Source organism: Tupaia chinensis, unplaced genomic scaffold, assembly GCF_000334495.1.
Source record: "Tupaia chinensis unplaced genomic scaffold, TupChi_1.0 Scaffold000644_1, whole genome shotgun sequence".
NCBI lineage: Eukaryota > Metazoa > Chordata > Mammalia > Scandentia > Tupaiidae > Tupaia > Tupaia belangeri.
This window is the reverse complement of record NW_006160165.1, coordinates 5,562,748-5,580,431: the sequence shown is the minus strand read 5'-3', so window position 1 is coordinate 5,580,431 and position 17,684 is coordinate 5,562,748. Positions and strand designations below refer to the sequence as shown.

Below are 17,684 nucleotides of genomic sequence, written 5' to 3'. Positions count from 1 at the left end.
GAGGGGCTGGTAGGTGGCGTGGTGAAGGTGCTGGACTCCCACGTGGCCAACTGTGGTTTGAGTCCTGGAACAGGCAGCTTGTTCTCTCACTTTCCCTCTTTCTCTCTCTGGTGAGAACATGAGCCCTATAACAAATTAAAATAATAATTAAAGACATAATTCTTTAAAAACAATGTTGGAAATATCGTGGAAGGAATCTTTTCTGAGCACGAGGCTTTAACACCAAGCTTATCGTACTGAAGAAACCGTGCTGTCAGCGGGCTTTGATGCCCCATCTGTAGAGCGCAGGCCGAGTGGTTCCCGCCAGCCTCACGGTCGCGGAGCTGCCAGAATGGGACAAGAGCGCTGGCCTCAAATTAGACCGCCAGCCCCGCTAGCCCCCAACAAGGAGCCAGCCGGCCCTTTGAAACACAGAAGCTAGGCCTTGACTTCTAACCATGGGAGCCCTGGCTGGTGTCTTCTCCAGAAAAGGCTATTTTACCTCCACTGAACATCTGGGGGCCCGAGGGTGGTGCTGCAGTAACACCGACCCCTATGGGAAAGTTTCGGCTTCTGTCCTGGAACCTCCCGAAACGTGCCAGGCGTACATGTGCCGTGACCTGGAGCCAGCGGAGGCCGAGGATAGACAGAGGCGTGAGAAGCCCAGGGGGTCTACCGACCCCTATGGGAAAGTTTCGGCTTCTGTCCTGGAACCGTGACCTGGAGCCGGCGGAGGCCGAGGACAGACAGAGGCGTGAGAAGCCCAGGGGGTCACTGCCTCTCACCTGCGGAAGGTGGGAGCCGGAAACAAGGCTGCCGCGCAATGTAGCCCCTCCACTGACCTCCGCTAGCTCTAGGGTCACTGGCTGCAGCGCACACAGCGCATGGGAAAGTTTCGGCTTCTGTCCTGGAACCGTGACCTGGAGCCGGCGGAGGCCGAGGACAGACAGAGGCGTGAGAAGCCCAGGGGGTCACTGCCTCTCACCTGCGGAAGGTGGGAGCCGGAAACAAGGCTGCCGCGCAATGTAGCCCCTCCACTGACCTCCGCTAGCTCTAGGGTCACTGGCTGCAGCGCACACAGCGCCTGCTGCCCCACCTCGCACTTCCATACTACGGAGGAGCTGGGAACCTCACGAAGCAGCCTTCAAACTTCTCTCTGCAGCTTCCTCGTCCCTCTCAGCCTTCAGAGAAGGGACGAGCCTTGAGGCCTTGCTCTGGATTGAGCTTTGCCTTAAGGAGATGCTGTGGGGCTGACCTTCTGTCCAGACCACCAGAGCTCTCTCCCCATCCTTACTGAGGTTCTTTGGCCTTCTTGTCTTGGCGCGCTCAGTGTAGCAGCCCTTTAGTTTCCTTCCAGAACTTTCTCTCGGGGCTGGACAGTGGCAGAGCTGTAGTGTCATGCTCTCCAAGGCCGAGCCACGTGAGGAGATTGAGTGTGTGCCCAGCGCCTCCCTGAGCATGCCAGGCAGGGTGCCCCACGGTCTGGGGCCAGCTGCAGTGCACTGGCACCCTGCTGGGGGCGCTGTCTCTCATTCATGGAGAAAATGAGTGACTAAATGATAAAACAAGAACTTTTCTGGCACTCACATCTTGCTTTGTGGTACGAGAGGCCTAGATGTTGGCCTCTCTCATCTCTCAGCATGCCCCCTCACTGTTTAAGGGTTTCTGCTCCTGGCTATGTAAGGCCATAGGGACCTGCCTCTCCCTCACTCGAACACTTAGAGGCCATTGTCCGACCGTTAACTGGCCTAGTTTCAATATTGTGGCTCAGGGCCTAGGGAGGGCTGAGGAGACGGGACGAAATCACTGAGGAAGGTGGGAGAGCAGCCAGGACACATCCACTCACCACCCCACGTCACCATCTCACGGGGCGCGGCTCGCGGTGCTCAGAAGCAGGGACAGCCTCGAAGAACACCAACGGTGGACACCACGACAGACGTCCTCATGGGGAAGACGCCCGAACCAGCACAAGAATGACCCAAGTGTGACAGACAGAGACGCGGAGCGGCACCTGCTACTGGAGGAGCAGCGCCGGTCACTGGCCCCAGGAGGGCCACTACAGACCTCTGACACAGCGAGGCGCAGTGTCCCTGAGGGGAGCGCGGGGATCGCTCTGGGCACCCGCTCCCAGCCCAGGTGGCACGCAGAGCTGCCACCACACCTGCTCTGCTCCTCAGGGCCCCCTGGCCAGCACTGCCTGTCCGGGACGCTGGTGCTCCATGAGAACTGCTGAGCGGGACCTTGGTGCTCAGTCCTCCCAGCCCGGGACATAGCACGGGGGCTGCTGGGCATCACACAGCCACACACGCGTGCTGCCTGTCGCCCTTCCCGAAGCACTGGAGCAACCTCAAGGGTGCAGGTCACGGAGGGCCTCTGACCGCCAGCACCCAGACCCACCTCTGCCCTCCAACAAAAGCCACCATCTCTCGGGCAGGGCCGCATGCAGCCAGGGGACAGGCTGTGCCCTTTCTCCCAGCCTAGGACCCGCCTGTGTACACGCTCTGCTCTCCCGCAGGCTGGCAGGGGCTTCTGCTTTCCCCCAGCCTGCGGTTATCCCAGCCCGACCCAGCTTTCCACCCCTTCCTCACCCAGGAGCCAGATTCGAACCACAGCCTGATGTGCGGCCGCTGGGTCCTGCTTCCTCTCGTCTGCCCGCCTGACAAGGTGGCGAAGGCCTGCAGGAAGGAGAGGGCTGACTGCAGGCTTGGCACCATCTGCCCTCCCTCCTCCAAGGTGCTCAGAAGCAGGCAGGCCGTGGCCCACCTCATGTCAGCACCCCACAGCTCCCCCAGCCAAGCCCAGGCTTCCGTGACTGGTCCCTCACCTAAGCAACCCTCGAGCGGGGAGTGGCTGGTCTACCTGGGCGCTTCATCCTATTTATTCTCCCCACGATGGAGTGCATGTGCATGCACAGAGAGCGCGCCCCGCAGGGCTGGCTCACGCCCTGAGGCCGTTCCTCCGGTTCCCAGCCTGCTGGATCCTGGTGCACACGTGCCCAGCACATATCAGGCCGCCCCGGCCAGGGACTCGAGCCGCAGCTGGCACGTGGCTCCCCCTGCGCCCAGGGGCCCGCCCTGTCAACACTTCAAGGTCAACAGCACGGGTGTACGCACCGCAGCCGCCCGCTCACAGCCGCGTCCCCGCCCAGCCACTGTGGGGTGGCAGCAGACACTGCGGTGCCGGGCCACGTGGGAGGTCGTCGTGGCTTCCAGCCAGACCCAGACACACCGGGCAGGCGTGCCCAAGAACCAGGCTGGCCAGAAAGGCTGGGTGTGTCACAGCGCGAGACCCTGTAGAGGGTGTTTCTCTCGCTCACTCATTCTTTTTCACAGAAATAAAGCAATGAATATACTTTAAAAGAAGAAAGAAAGAAGGCTGAGTGTCTCTGGCCGGGGCCATGGGTCCCCCCCCCCGCCAGTCACTCTGGAGCCTAAGTGCAGGCCACCCTGGACAAAGTCTCTCAGGGACTAACGTTGCCCCCAGCCCAATCCTTCACTGCCATTAGCGAAGCTTAAGGCCGGGCAGGGCTGGTGTTCCTAGGCGCATCAGCACAGCCCCCATGCCTGGAGGTGCCACTGACAGGCCAGCAGCAAACAGCAGAGCCTAAACCGGGCCTCGTCCTCATTCCCAGAGGCCTGGCCCCGTCCCCGGAGGCCCCGTCCCCACCCCGGAGACCTCGTACCCACCCCCAGAGGCCTTTCCCTGTCCCCAGAGACCTCAGCCTCACCCCGGAGGCCCCATCCCCACCCTAGAAGCCTCGTCCCACAGCAAAGAAGATGACGTGGAGCAAGAAGCAATTTTTCGAAATACCTTTACTTTCCCTGCCGGGTCACTCTGGCACAGCTCTCAGCAGGGGTCACCCGCCACCCCATCACGCTGTCTGCGAGCCTCTGTCCTCGTGCCTGTCAGTACGCAGTTTCATCAGTTTCTGAGAGCGTCATTACTGTAGATTGAAAAAGGAGAAGAACCGTTTTCTCCAGTGAGCTAGGCAGCAGTCCCAAGGAGACTTCGTCGAGGTCTCTGACCACGTCGTGCTGCACCCAAGACCCGTGGGCAGGCGGCTCCAGGTCCGGGAAGGAGAGGCTTCAGCCTCCCCCTCTCCTGCACAGAAGGCGCTCTCGGCTAGGCGTACACTGTCCCACAGAGACGCCGCAACTCCTGACTCGGCCTTTCCAAGGGAGCGTGGCGGCCGCTCCTGTGCCTCACCTTCTCTGATCACTCAGGACACCAAGGCCATGTGACTGTCGGGGGAAGACCACGCATGCTCACGTGGCACCACCTGGGACAGAGCCTGCCATGGGGATGCTTCCCTCTCTGCCCTGGAGACTGCCGGCCCAGGACAGCATGCACGACCTCGAAGGCCTCCGAGAGTCGCTGCAGTTTTGTCTCCTGGTGGGTAAAGGCTAGAGGCAGGCCCCGGGGCTGTGGTCCCCACCTCCTCCGGCCAGTGCTGGGCCTCCAGGTGCCACTACGGTCCCCACCTCCTCGGGCCAGTGCTGGGCCTCCAGGTGCCACTACGGTCCCCACCTCCTCAGGCCAGTGCCGCCAGGTGCCCCTATGGTCCCTGCCTCCTCGGGCCAGCACCGCCAGGTCCCACTACGGTCCCCGCCTCCTTGGGCCAGCACCGAGCCGCTAGGTGCCCCTACGGTCCCCGCCTCCTCGGGCCAGGGCCGGGCTGTTGGTGCCAGAAGCAGCCGCAGCCCCAACAGAGCCGCCACATCCCTGTAGGGGAGGCCCCACTGCACCTGTGGGCTGCTGGTCCCTCACACACGCCTCGCCATGCGCTGACACCCCACCCACCGCTGAGGGCTGGCCCGGGAACAAGGTGGAAGAAGCTGTGAAGGAGGCATTGGGCTGGGTGAGAGCCTCGCTCGGAGAGAGCCAGTCCCCGAGGACGTGTGCCCATGGACAAGCTGGAGTTGCACCCACGTTAAAACGAGCGTCGCGACTTCGGCTGCAGGGCTGACGTAGCTGCTGCATGCCTCTCCAGGCCAGCCTCGTCGGGGAAGAGAGCCCTGCCCTCGACCCCTCGGGGCAGCTCTGGAGCCTTACCAGCTTCCTCGGACTCGCCGCTCTTCTTCGAGGGTGCCTTGCCCACAGTATTCGACGTTATCTGACTACCGGGTGACACAGCCTCATCCTTGGCACTGGGCTCAGGTGGAGGGGACGCAGGTGGTTTGGTGGCCTCCGTCCGGACCTCCTTTTCTCGCCGACTCTCTCGAATGACTCTGGTGGGAAGAGAGTTTTCATCACAATCGAGGAAACTGAGGCTGGAAAACTCTGAGTTTCCAGTCCTCCCCAGGATGTCCCTCTAAAAACATCAGTTTCGAGAGCAGCAGATGGTATAATGGTTACGTTGCTGGACTCCCACGTAGTCGATCGTGGCTCGAGTCCCAGACCCGGCGGCTGAAAGGTCATGCTGGGCATTGTGCATGCGTGCGTGCCCAACAGCTGAGAGATTGGAGAAGGGATTGTGGCGTGGCCATCCCCCCGGCGGTGATTTCTCGCTTTCTGTCTCTCTGTCTCTGTCTCTCTGGTGAATGCACGTACCCTACAGCAAAAATCTCTCCAAAAAATTATAATAAAAAAGTAAAAACATCAATTTCATAATTACACTTGCATATTTTTAATTGCTGGAGGGCACATGCCCTCGATGGAGACAGAGAGAGGAAAGGGGGCACCTCCGATGGTGTGGCCTTGCCACAGCTCCTGCTTCTGTCTCTGTCCTGTCAGGACTCGGGGCACCCACACGCAAGCATGTTTTTCAAGCCACTGGGGTTGGGACTTGAACCTTGGTTAGCCATGTGGGATCCGACCTCCTTCTCCACTAAGCTACAGGCTGGCCCGTGCACACTGTGGATGGATGCTCCGCACTAACGCTTCTATTTTAGCTCCGTGTGCTCGATCCACACGGATGAGCCACATGCGGCATCTCGAGGCCCACAGACAAAACCAGGGAAGGAGGTGGACCATGCCGCAAGAACAGCCACGTTGGCCACCCAAGACCCCACAGCAGCAGGCGGGACAGGGCCGGGGCCAGGGCCGGGTACCACAGCTCCCAGGGTCTGCATCTCCCACCATCAAGGGGAGACAGAGACCCATGCCAGAGATGCCACCGAGCTTCATCTCCTACAGACGTGACCCAGGCCTCAAGGCAGACTCGCCGGCACTGGCTTCGGAGCACTGCGGGGGCCCGGCAGGACCGCCAGCGTCTGCTCCAACCTGGCAGCTGACCCAGAGCGCCACGCCGCCCGTGCCGGGTGTGCAGGGATACCGGAGTCTCCATGGACTGAACGTCGGCTATCGTTTCATCTTTAAGAGCTCGGGGACGGTGAGCGCCTCCCCGCGCCTGGTCTCAGTACCCCCAGGCTCTGCGGGAGCTGGGGGAGCCCTGCACCCCACCCCGCGCCGTGGCCCGCACCCTGGCCAACCTGTAAATGATCGTGATGACGAAGGCGCCGGCGATGACCACGATCAGGGCGGAGAACACCTGCACGTAAACTGAGAGACAACAGCTGTCACGGGCCCAGGTGGATTTACAAAGGAAAAGGAAGATGAGCCTGCTAAGGCCGGCTCTCTGCAGAGATTCCCCAAGTCACTGGCCGGCTGAAGCAACCCTGTAGCCCTCCCCACCCATGGAGGCGTGCTGTCTCTGTCCCGTCAGTGCCCGTGACCTGGCCCTTACCCCAGGAGCGGGTCCGTGGGGCTCAGGTCAAACTCTCCCCACGACTGGAGTAGGGAAGTGGTTCTGGGTGAAGGGTAAACCCCACTGCTGTTCTGCAGCTTCAGGACCAGCAGGTGCCATAACGGTTACATCATGGACTCCCACGTGGTTGACCGCGGTTCAAGTCCCGGACCTGGCAATTTAAAACTCATACCAGGCATGTGTGCGTGCGCGCAAGATCCCCAGAGGAGAATGGAGGAGGAGGGAGTGCAGCGTGGTCATCCCCCTGGGGGTAATTTCTCGTTTCCTATCTCTCTGGTGAGCACATGTACCCTGTTGCAAAAATCTCTTTCAAATAAATAAATCAGCAGCTTCCACAGTCCCCAGTGCCCATGGCTTCTCAAAGCCCACGCCCGGTCAGAGTCAGGGCCTTTCACGGTGACCGTGCAGGGGACTTTCTCCGCTGGGGCAGCTGCAGCTTGTGTGCTGGCCTGGCCTCTCCATGGGCCAGGGACAAGGCAGTTAGCAGGGAGGACCTAGGCGTGGCCACTCGCGCCTTCCCTGGGCCTCCTCAGGGGCTGCCCACTGAGGAAAGACGGCCACGCTCAGGCTCGGTGGCAGAGGCCTGCCGCACTCGGTGCCCAGCACAGGTGAGTCGATCCCCTGGGGCCGATGGCTCTTCTCCGACTGCTCACTGGCTGGGGCCAATGGGGGGATGGCCCGCAGGCCCCTCAGGCCCCATGCCAGCGATGTCCTGGGGCCAGGTAGGGGTCTCGCCCTGCTTTCCCCATCGATGTTTTCATCCAGTGACGGAAGGGTTTTAAAAATTAATCCAGGTGAAGGCCTCAGCGTGGTGGCTGCCCAGCAGCAGTGCCTGTGATCCTTACTGTCCTGTTACCGGCGCCAGTTCTCTCTAAGCGCCTTCTTATTCATTCAAAGCACAAAAGTGGCCTGACCTGAGTGACGTGACTTGTTCCCAAGTCCTCACCTCTGCCTCTAAGCTGCTGCCAGTGTCTGGGCTGCTGGTGATGCCGGAGCCTCTTCCCCAGGGGATTCCTGGAGTCCTGCCTGGCGACGGCAGTACCACAGGCTGGTATTGTGGTGACTCAGACGAGGAACACCTAATGTCTCCCAGTTCTGGAAGCAGACACCCAAGATCAATGTGGTGGCGGCTTCAGGGGAGGAGCCTGCTTCGAGCCCCTGGCAGTGGCTGGTACTTTCTGGCAGTCCTTCCATGAGGACGCGTCACCCCAAACTCCACCTCTGCCATCACGTGGCTGTGTCTGGTGTCTCTGTCTCTGCATCTCTCTCCTCATTTCCCAGGACACCAGTTACATTGGGCTAAGGGCTCGCTCTGCTCCAGGGCGGCCTGACCTGAGGGGTCATGCCTACAGAGCAGAGCCACGCTCGCAGGCACCGGGACCCTGGGTGTCAGCGTGTGCTCAGGGGACACAGGGCAACCCACAGCGGGCGTAAGCCAGACACGCAGAGGACGCTGCCGCTCAGCCGCGCACAGGCGTCCGGGGTCTGCAGGGTCTTGGGAATGGACGAGGCTGCCCGGACCCATCACATGGAGAGTGGAGTCCGAAAGCCGGGAGCTGGTTGAGCAGAACCAGGCCGGGATGGAACCCTCCGAACTCTCCCTTCAGACAGGATGCGAATCCTCCGCCGCTCCAGGAGAGTGGCCGTGGGCGAGGGCCGAGGAGGGCAGTCGCCAGGCGGCAGGCTCCCCCCAGTGAGTGCCAGTGGGGAGCTCCCTCCCTAGTGAGGACTTCTCCAGGCAGTCTGCTCACCGCAGGGAGCAGAGGCAGCCTCCCCCTCAAGCCTTCAGGGCTCTAGACTCGGCTCTGCCCGTCTGCTCGGAGACAGACGCCCACAGGACCGGGGCTGGCTGTCCGCACAGGCACTGGGGGCAGAGGGCGACTCCTGAGCTGAGTTCAAAGCATGCTGCGGATCCTGCCCAGCTCCTCCCGGACATTTGCTCCGGAGAGGCCGTCAGCCCTCATAGCGAGGAAGAGGCTTCGCGCTAGCACTCAGGCAGTGAGCCATTTCCGAGGCAGGGCCTGCAGCCCCGGTCGCGCCGTCATGGGACCGCAGCCACGCAGACATCTGGACTGCAGTCCCACCCGCACAGCTAAGTCTGCGGGTGTTGCTCGAAGCTCTTAAGCTTGGGGTGGTTTGCTATGCAGCGGTAGATAACTAATTACTGCAACTAATTACCACACGGTGTAGCAAAGGGTTTGCACGGGGAAGTGCGCTCTAACTAGTGATGAACGACAGAAGCAACTGAATCAAATACAGCAACAGAGTGCATTAAAAGTTTTTAAAGGACAAGAACCCTCAAATTATTAAGTTCTAGAGAATGTGTATCCCTTATGACTTTGTGTCTTAGTTCACAGAATAGATTCCAAGACACACACGTGAAGCCGGGGCTGTAGCGCCCTGTTGTCAGCACCCCGTGAGCCCCTGCCCTCGTGCCCGGGCTTCCTGCCACCGATGCCGCACTCCTACAGGCGGAGACTGAACTGCTGTGAGTCTCCCTGCGTAGCACCTGGCCAGCCATGCTACTGGTCACAAACTGCACATATCCTTTATCATAAACCATACGGTATTATTGGGTTTGGGGGGGGTTGTCTCTTTTTTTTGTTTTTGAGAGGTTTTTGCTATAGGTCACGTGTGCTCGCCAGAGAGACAGAGAGACAGAGAGACAGAAAGCGAGAAATCAACCCCCAAGGGGGATGGCCATGCCGCAGTCCCTTCTCCTCCATTCTCCTCTCGGAATCTTGGGCACACATGCACACGCGCCCGGCATGAGTTTAAGCCACCAGGTCCAGGACTCGAGCCACAGTTGACTACATGGGAGTCCAGCGACATAGCCATTACACCAACTGATGGTCCCCCTTGGTTTTTCAGAATAGCACCAAATGAAAAAATGATTTTCTCTGAGAAATATCTTAACAAACGACCCCAAGATATAGTTAAGCAAAAGTTTCGAAATCATCTCAGCAAGTCCCGTGAAGAAACTGAAGCCCAGCGCCGAGGAGAAATGACATATTACGTCACGGAACCTGAATCGAGGCGCAAAATGAGGGCAAGTCTTCCCTTCTGAGTTCCCAAGTCTTCCAGAAAGATCTCAGGCAGGCACTGGGGGCAGAGGGCGACTCCTGAGCTGAGTTCAAAGCATGCTGCGGATCCTGCCCAGCTCCTCCCGGACATTTGCTCCGGAGAGGCCGTCAGCCCTCATAGCGAGGAAGAGGCTTCGCGCTAGCACTCAGGCAGTGAGCCATTTCCGAGGCAGGGCCTGCAGCCCCGGTCGCGCCGTCATGGGACCGCAGCCACGCAGACATCTGGACTGCAGTCCCACCCGCACAGCTAAGTCTGCGGGTGTTGCTCGAAGCTCTTAAGCTTGGGGTGGTTTGCTATGCAGCGGTAGATAACTAATTACTGCAACTAATTACCACACGGTGTAGCAAAGGGTTTGCACGGGGAAGTGCGCTCTAACTAGTGATGAACGACAGAAGCAACTGAATCAAATACAGCAACAGAGTGCATTAAAAGCTTTTAAAGGACAAGACCCTCAAGTTATTAAGTTCTAGAGATGTGTATCCCCTTATGACTTTGTGTCTTAGTTCACAGAATAGATTCCAAGACACACACGTGAAGCCGGGGCTGTAGCGCCCTGTTGTCAGCACCCCGTGAGCCCATGCCCTCGCGCCCCTGCCACCGATGCCGCACTCCTACAGGCGGAGACTGAACTGCTGTGAGTCTCCCTGCGTAGCACCTGGCCAGCCATGCTACTGGTCACAAACTGCACATATCCTTTATCATAAACCATACGGTATTATTGGGTTTGGGGGGGGTTGTCTCTTTTTTTTGTTTTTGAGAGGTTTTTGCTATAGGTCACGTGTGCTCGCCAGAGAGACAGAGAGACAGAGAGACAGAAAGCGAGAAATCAACCCCCAAGGGGGATGGCCATGCCGCAGTCCCTTCTCCTCCATTCTCCTCTCGGAATCTTGGGCACACATGCACACGCGCCCGGCATGAGTTTAAGCCACCAGGTCCAGGACTCGAGCCACAGTTGACTACATGGGAGTCCAGCGACATAGCCATTACACCAACTGATGGTCCCCCTTGGTTTTTCAGAATAGCACCAAATGAAAAAATGATTTTCTCTGAGAAATATCTTAACAAACGACCCCAAGATATAGTTAAGCAAAAGTTTCGAAATCATCTCAGCAAGTCCCGTGAAGAAACTGAAGCCCAGCGCCGAGGAGAAATGACATATTACGTCACGGAACCTGAATCGAGGCGCAAAATGAGGGCAAGTCTTCCCTTCTGAGTTCCCAAGTCTTCCAGAAAGATCTCAGGCTAATTCCAAGCTCACATTCGTATAATCCAGGTCACAGCATAGCACAGCGTGCACTTCAAAGCAGCCCGTTTCAGAATAGTGAAAGGTTTTCCTAACATGCGGCTATGTGCACAAAGAACTGACTCCTAATACCCCGTCACCGAATACTACAACTTACACAGCACAAAGGGTCACTGCCGTCTTGAATCAAAAAGATGCCAAACAAGTGAACGGTAATTTGAAGGCGCAGTGAGACCCCAAACGCAGGGCACGCGGCCCAAGCTCTTCCTACGGACGCCCACCCTCTCGGGTTGAAAGAAGCCAGAAGGTAAGGAAACACTTCACCCACACAGCCCCTTTATTAAAATCAAAACAATGGAAAGATGGTTAATATTGCTTCCATCGAGAATGGCATACCCACTTGCCCTGGCATGTACAGAGAATTCTCCAGAGAGCATGTTTTTCCTGAGTCCCTAAGGACACCGTTAATTAAAGTGCTGTAAAAAATGAGGCTCATTTGTCAAATGAGTGACAGGCATAGGTGGCGGCTCGAATTTCAGAGACGCCTGATATACACCCTAGGACCCACACTTGGCTAGCACTAAGGAGAGCTGCGGGGGGGCCACAGCCACCTCAGACTTGAGCACTTCCCTCGCTGTGACCCACCTCCAAAGATCCCCTCAGCCCTCTACGCTGTTGGGTCACTCTCCATTTCACTGGCCTAGAAGGAAATCGAGAATTTATTGCCCAAGACTGTGTCTGTTCTGAGACTCGACAGGGACTCGAACGTCCTCAACACCTTGACATGGGGAATACTCAAAGAACAGACTCCAATATTTTCCAGATGCTAATGTCTTCTCCCAGTAGCCCGAGTGGCCAGCTTCACAGGGAAACCAGGTGCCTAGGGAGTGGGGCCTGCTGTAAGAACAGGCCCAAGATGGACTGAAGTGTGGGCGACACACACCTGCTGCTCTCCACGTCCTGAGACGTGAACACTCAACTCCAGGGACAAACCAGCCGAGCACAAGCAGCACAAAAGCAGCAGATCATGGCCAAGTCGCCGCCCTGTGCCATGAGATTGGGTCGCCGACGTGCCACGCAGTGACCGCTCGGTCACCACTGGGAGGCCTGGCACTCAGGAAGATTTCTCGGGGAAGATTCTGGCCACAGGTTGAGGGTCTTAGGATGAGGCCCGTGGAGGACAATGGACTCCTTTTAGGAAAAAGAATCGCTGTCTCGTTGTAACTCTATCTGGTTGTGCACAACTGAACTGGAACGAACTTCGACAAAGCCCAGAATTCCCTTTCAGAGCGACAGGAATGGAAATGAGAGGGTGGAGTTGAGAGAGCAGGAGCATAAATGTGAAACTGGAAATGTTTAACAGTAGGTTTGAGCAGGCAAAAGAACTAACAAACTTAAACATAGGCCGGTTGAGATGATCCAATTTGAGTAACATATAGAAGAAATCAAGAAAAATGAACAAAGCCTCGGAGAACCGTGGGATACCATGCCATGTGGTATACCAAACACACATACTGGGAGTACCAGGAGTAAGGGGAGAGATAAAGAGGTAGAGAGAATATTTGAAGAAATAGTAATAAAAAGTTCCTAAATTTGATGAGCACTAATACACACATCCAAGAGGGTAAGCAAATGGAGTAGAGTAAGCCCAAAGAGCCCCACACCTACACACCCAGAGACAAACAGAAACTCTTGGCAGCATGGGAGAAATGACATGCTGTGTCCAGGGTCTTAGGACTAACAGCACTTTATTAGAAATCATGGAGACCAGGTGGTTTATAAAAATATAAACCTCTGAAAGGACTGAGAGACTATTAGCTGACCATTTTATATACAGCAATGTTATCCTTCAAAAATTAACGATAAATTAAGGCCTTCTCGATAAGCAAAGTCAGAATATTCGTCACTAGCCGATCTTTCTTACAACAAATACTCAAGGGGGACCTTAACTCGAGTCCACATAAAATAATAAAGAGCACCATCAAGGCACTGCAGGGGTGCAGAAAACAGATCAGGAACAAGACGAGGATATCTGCTTTCACCACCTCCATCCACTGGAGGTTCTAGTCAGCGCAAAGAGGCAAGAAAACGAAATCAAACCAGATAGACTGGAAAAAAATAAGTAAAACCTTCTCTACTTGCACATCACACACCCTTGTATGTGGGAAATCCTAAGGAATTGTCTAAAACCTCATGGAACTGGCCCAGCCATGGTGGCATGGCAGTTGCACAATTGTCTGCAGTGCTGGAAGCCATGTGGAGGTCAGGGTTTTGCTTCGGGGTCAACCTGCACATGTCAGGTACACACGCATGCTTGTAATCTTGCTGGCAATGAGCCTGCGGTCATGTCATGAGCTCCAGGTGAGGGCACTTCTCTGTATGTGTATGTGTCTGACTTGTGAAATAAATTCATAAACATGTTAAAATGCTAATAGAACTGGTGAGTTTAACGAGGTTGTTAGATACTAGGTAAATACACAAAACTCAATTTTATCTCTATATACTAGCAATGGACAACCTGAAAATGAATCTAAGACGACAATTTCATTTACAATAGCATCAAAAAGAGTAAAATACCTAAGAATAAGTTTATCAAACAAAGCTCAAGGTTGGTACACCTAAAACTTCAAAATATTATTAAAAGAATTAAAGACTTTAAAATAAATGATGAGACATATTTTGCTCGTGGACCAGAAGACTTGATATTATCTATTTTTAAATAATTAAAGAATTATTTATTTATTTTTCATTCACCAGAGAAAGAGAGAGAGGAAAGTGAGAAAGCATGCTGCCAGGTCCAGGACTCGAACCCTGGTCAGTCATGTGAGAGTCTAGTGCCTTAACCACCATGCCACCTGCTGGCCTGTAGTGTATTAAGATGGCAATATTCTCTAACTTATCTACAGAGTTAACACAATCCTACCAACATACCACAAATGACTGGGTTTTTTTTGGGTTTTTTTTGTTTTTTTTTTTTGCAGAAATTGATCCTGAAATTGATACAGAAATTCCAGGGACCCACAACAGCCAAAATAATTTGAAAAAGAAGACCAAGATTGAAGGACTCATACTTTCTGATTCTGAAATTTACTGCAGAACTACAATAATCGAAATAACTACTGTGTGGTACTAGCTACGGATAGACATGTAGATCATTGGAAAAGAACTGAGAGTCCAGAAATAAGCTCACATTTATGGGCAATTAATTTTGAATAAGGGTGCCAATTCAGTAAAGAATAGTCTTTTCAGCAAGTTACACTGGGACTACTGAAGATCCACAGGCAGAAAGATGAAGTTGGAAACTTTCCTTATGCCATAGACGAAAAGTAACCCAAAATGGACCAAAGACACACATGTAAGCAGTGGAGCTAGATAACACTCGGAAGGCGTCGGAGGCATACGTCTGTGCCCTTGGAAAGGCGATCGTTTCTTAGATCTGATCGAAGGCACGAGCAAGCAAAGGGAAACACATCATCAAATCATGCACTCACACTTCGGTGGGCATTACCAAGAAGGGGAAATGGCAACCAAGAAAATAGGAAAGGTATTTGCAAACTGCATTTCTGGCAACGGTCTAATATCCAGAATATATACAGAGCTCTTAAAATTCCATTATAAAAAGGCAGTTAACCCCATTCAAAACTGGGCAAAACATTTGAACAGACATCTCTCCAGAGAAGATGGATAAATACCCATTCAAAACTGGGCAAAACATTTGAACAGTATCCATCTCTCCAGAGAAGATGGATAAATGGCCAAGCAGCACATGCAAAGGAGCTCAACACCATTATTCATTAGAGAACTAGACATTGAAAACGCAGTGAGATACGACTTCACACCTACTAAGACAGCCACGGAAAACAAACAATAGCGAGTGTTGCTGAGGACGTGGAGGAACTGGAACTCTCACATATTACTAGTGAGGCTACAAAATGGCAGAGCCACCTAGGAAGACAATTTGGAAGTTCCATATAGGTGTAACCATAAAGTTAATATGTGATGGAGCAATTTCACCTACAGACACACCCAAGGGAATCACATAAAGACCAGTACAGAAATTCACAGCAGCCTTATTCACAGAGGGAAAGTGGGAACAGCCCAAATGTGTATTGACGGGTAAACTCATAAACTAAGTGTGGCATACCCACACATTGGAGTATTATTCAACCAGAAAAAGGAATGAAGTACTGATCAATGCTACCGCAGGGACACCTCGAAGCCTGCATAGTGAAAAGGCCGCGTACTGTAACTCCATTTACGTGAAGAGCCTAGACTAGATAAACCCACAGAGACAGACTGTGGTTGCCAGGAGCGGAAAGGAGGGCCCCGTAGGAAGTGACTCTAACGGCACTCCTGGGGTGACAGCGACATCGTGAAACTAGTAATGGTGGCAGCTGCTGGACCGAGAACTGCCCGAGTGCCACTAGCACACTATACTACAGAGAAGGCGTCTCAGCGCGGCCATGGCGCCACAGGCAGCTGGGTGTCTGAGCAGTGCCGCAGCCGGCGGGGACACTCCAGCTGGACCCCAGGCCACCTACGCCTGCAGGGCACACCTGTGCAAACCCATGATCTGCGGGGCAAGGATGAGAACACGATGGGAACATGCTGACAATCCCTCTCAAGCAATAAACAAACGTTTGAAAAATGTGTATAGTAATGATCATTCTAACAATAAAAATAGCAATTTTTTAAAAAAGAAGAAGCAACTTCCAACTGTTCCTAGTGTGTGTGGTGGTGGTGGTGGGGGGTGGGGGTCAGATCCACAGGACACGGCGGGAGGTGACTCCAGGAAGCAGAGAGTGAGGGGAATGAGATCTCTGGTCCCAAGTGTTCTAAAATGAAGACCTGAAGGAGCCCCTTGTAGCTCCCGACAGTCTTCTTGGTAACCTTAGCCCTCTCTTCGCAGGGAGCCATCTTTTTTTTTTTTTGGAAAGGTTTTTGCTATAGGGTGCATGTGCTCACCAGACAGACAGAGAGAGACAGAGAGATAGAAAGCGAGAAATCACCCCCCAGGGGGGATGGCCATGCCGCAATCCCTTCTCCTCCATTCTCCTCTTGGGATCTTGGGCACACACGCACACGCGCCCAACATGAGTTTAAGTCACCGGGTCCAGGACTAGAACCGTGGTCAACTACATGGGAGTCGAGCAACATAGCCATTACGCTAACTGCTGGTCCCAAGGGCACATCTTCATCTTGAGTAAGCGCCAGATGTTCAGCATGACACATGGCAGGGGCAAGTCGGAATGCTTTCTGCCCACGCATTCTCCTGGATCGTTTTGCCCAGAGTACCATGTACACCCTGAAGGCGCTGGCCCGAGGTCCGGAGTCTGGTCCTTACATGGCACCACGGGCAGCTGATTCCTGACCTCCTGGGCACACCTTGCACAGACAGGAAGACCGGGTCCCCAGAGCTGGGCAGCTCCTCTAACGGCCACGGGAGGAGATGGGAGCAATGGAGAGAGCTCCTTCGAGACAAAGCCTAGCACGGGGCAGCCGGACAACGTGCTCAGACCTTGCACGCATCACGCTCAGCGTCCGGCTTGTCTTCCCACAGGTGGCACCACTTCTCCTTTAGGCTGACCTTGCATGAGTGTCCCTTCCCATGGGGCTAAGAGGCCTGAGCCCTCGTGCCTGTCAGGGCCGTGGACAGTGCAGGGAGACACAGGGGCCTTCACGTGGGATGAGAGCGCTCGGAAATACTGAGGCAGAGACTTCAGAAGGCCAGAGCTCTGCAGCCTGCAGCCAGGAAGAGCATGGCGACCCCTTAGTCACACACCAGCTGGGTTGACAGCTCCGCACACCTGCCCCTCCCACAGCCCCTCCAAGGCCCCACAGTCTGCAACTGGGGCAGTTCTTGGGGACTGCCCGGCCTCCATCGCTGCCTACAGAGCCTGCGCGGGGACTGTCCTCACAGAGCCTTTGGCACTGGGCCCGCAGCTGGCCCTGCGGTCACTGGTTCCTGTCATGGGGCTGCTCCTCCAGGAAGGAGGGGATCGATCCACCTCCTCCCGCACAAGTCTAGCCCACCGGGAATGGGCTTGTCTCCAGAGGCTCGAGCCCTAAGCACAGACACCAGCCACTGATGGAAGAAGTGCCCAGTGTACAGGGTGTTCTGGGGAGCCTCGCTGGCTCTGCTGTAGTGGTGTACAGTGAACGGACGGGAATAAATATAATTACATTAAAACAATAAAAAATTAAGTTAAATTAACAGAAGCAGCGCAGGGGCGGGAGGGGCGTGGCGCGGCACTCACCGGGGACCGCCTTCTCGTAGCAGACACCTTTGTAGAAGCAGCAGCCGAGCTCCTTACAGCGGTCCCTGGAGACGTTGTAGTCACAGATGTCATACAGGGGGATGTCGCACACTGCGGGAAGCGCACACGTGAGACAGCGGTGGCCGAGGCAGGGCCCCCCACTGCCATCCCAGGGAGTGGGTGCCAGATGGGCGGTCGTGGGGGTGCTATGGTTTTGTCTTTCTTCAAGACTCATCATAGAGTCCAGCACTGGAACAGATCTGGGATGAATCGGGGTCCTGGACAAACGCGCACGATCACACGGGCCGTGCGGGGCCCTCTGATGACCGGGAGTAAATCTCGGCCGGGCAACACCAGCCAGGCCTGAGGATGGCGGGGATGAGCCGCTCCACAGCCACGCGGGAACCCGGGCCAC

At 55.3% G+C, this 17,684-nt stretch overlaps 1 protein-coding gene across 1 annotated transcript in view; it reads right to left on the bottom strand.

Moving 5' to 3' along the window:
* Window positions 1–2,594: 2,594 nt before the first annotated feature.
* Window positions 2,595–17,684, bottom strand: part of TEX29 (testis expressed 29) — a 22,344-nt gene continuing 7,254 nt past the window's right edge. The window contains exons 3-6 of the mRNA XM_006159657.2: window positions 6,411–6,480; window positions 5,032–5,207; window positions 3,790–3,922; window positions 2,595–2,654 (exon numbers count right to left, since the gene is read on the bottom strand). Coding sequence (XP_006159719.1) covers window positions 3,885–3,922; window positions 5,032–5,207; window positions 6,411–6,480 — 284 coding nt within the window. The 3' untranslated portion in view covers window positions 2,595–2,654; window positions 3,790–3,884. The remainder of the gene's footprint in view (window positions 2,655–3,789; window positions 3,923–5,031; window positions 5,208–6,410; window positions 6,481–17,684) is intronic.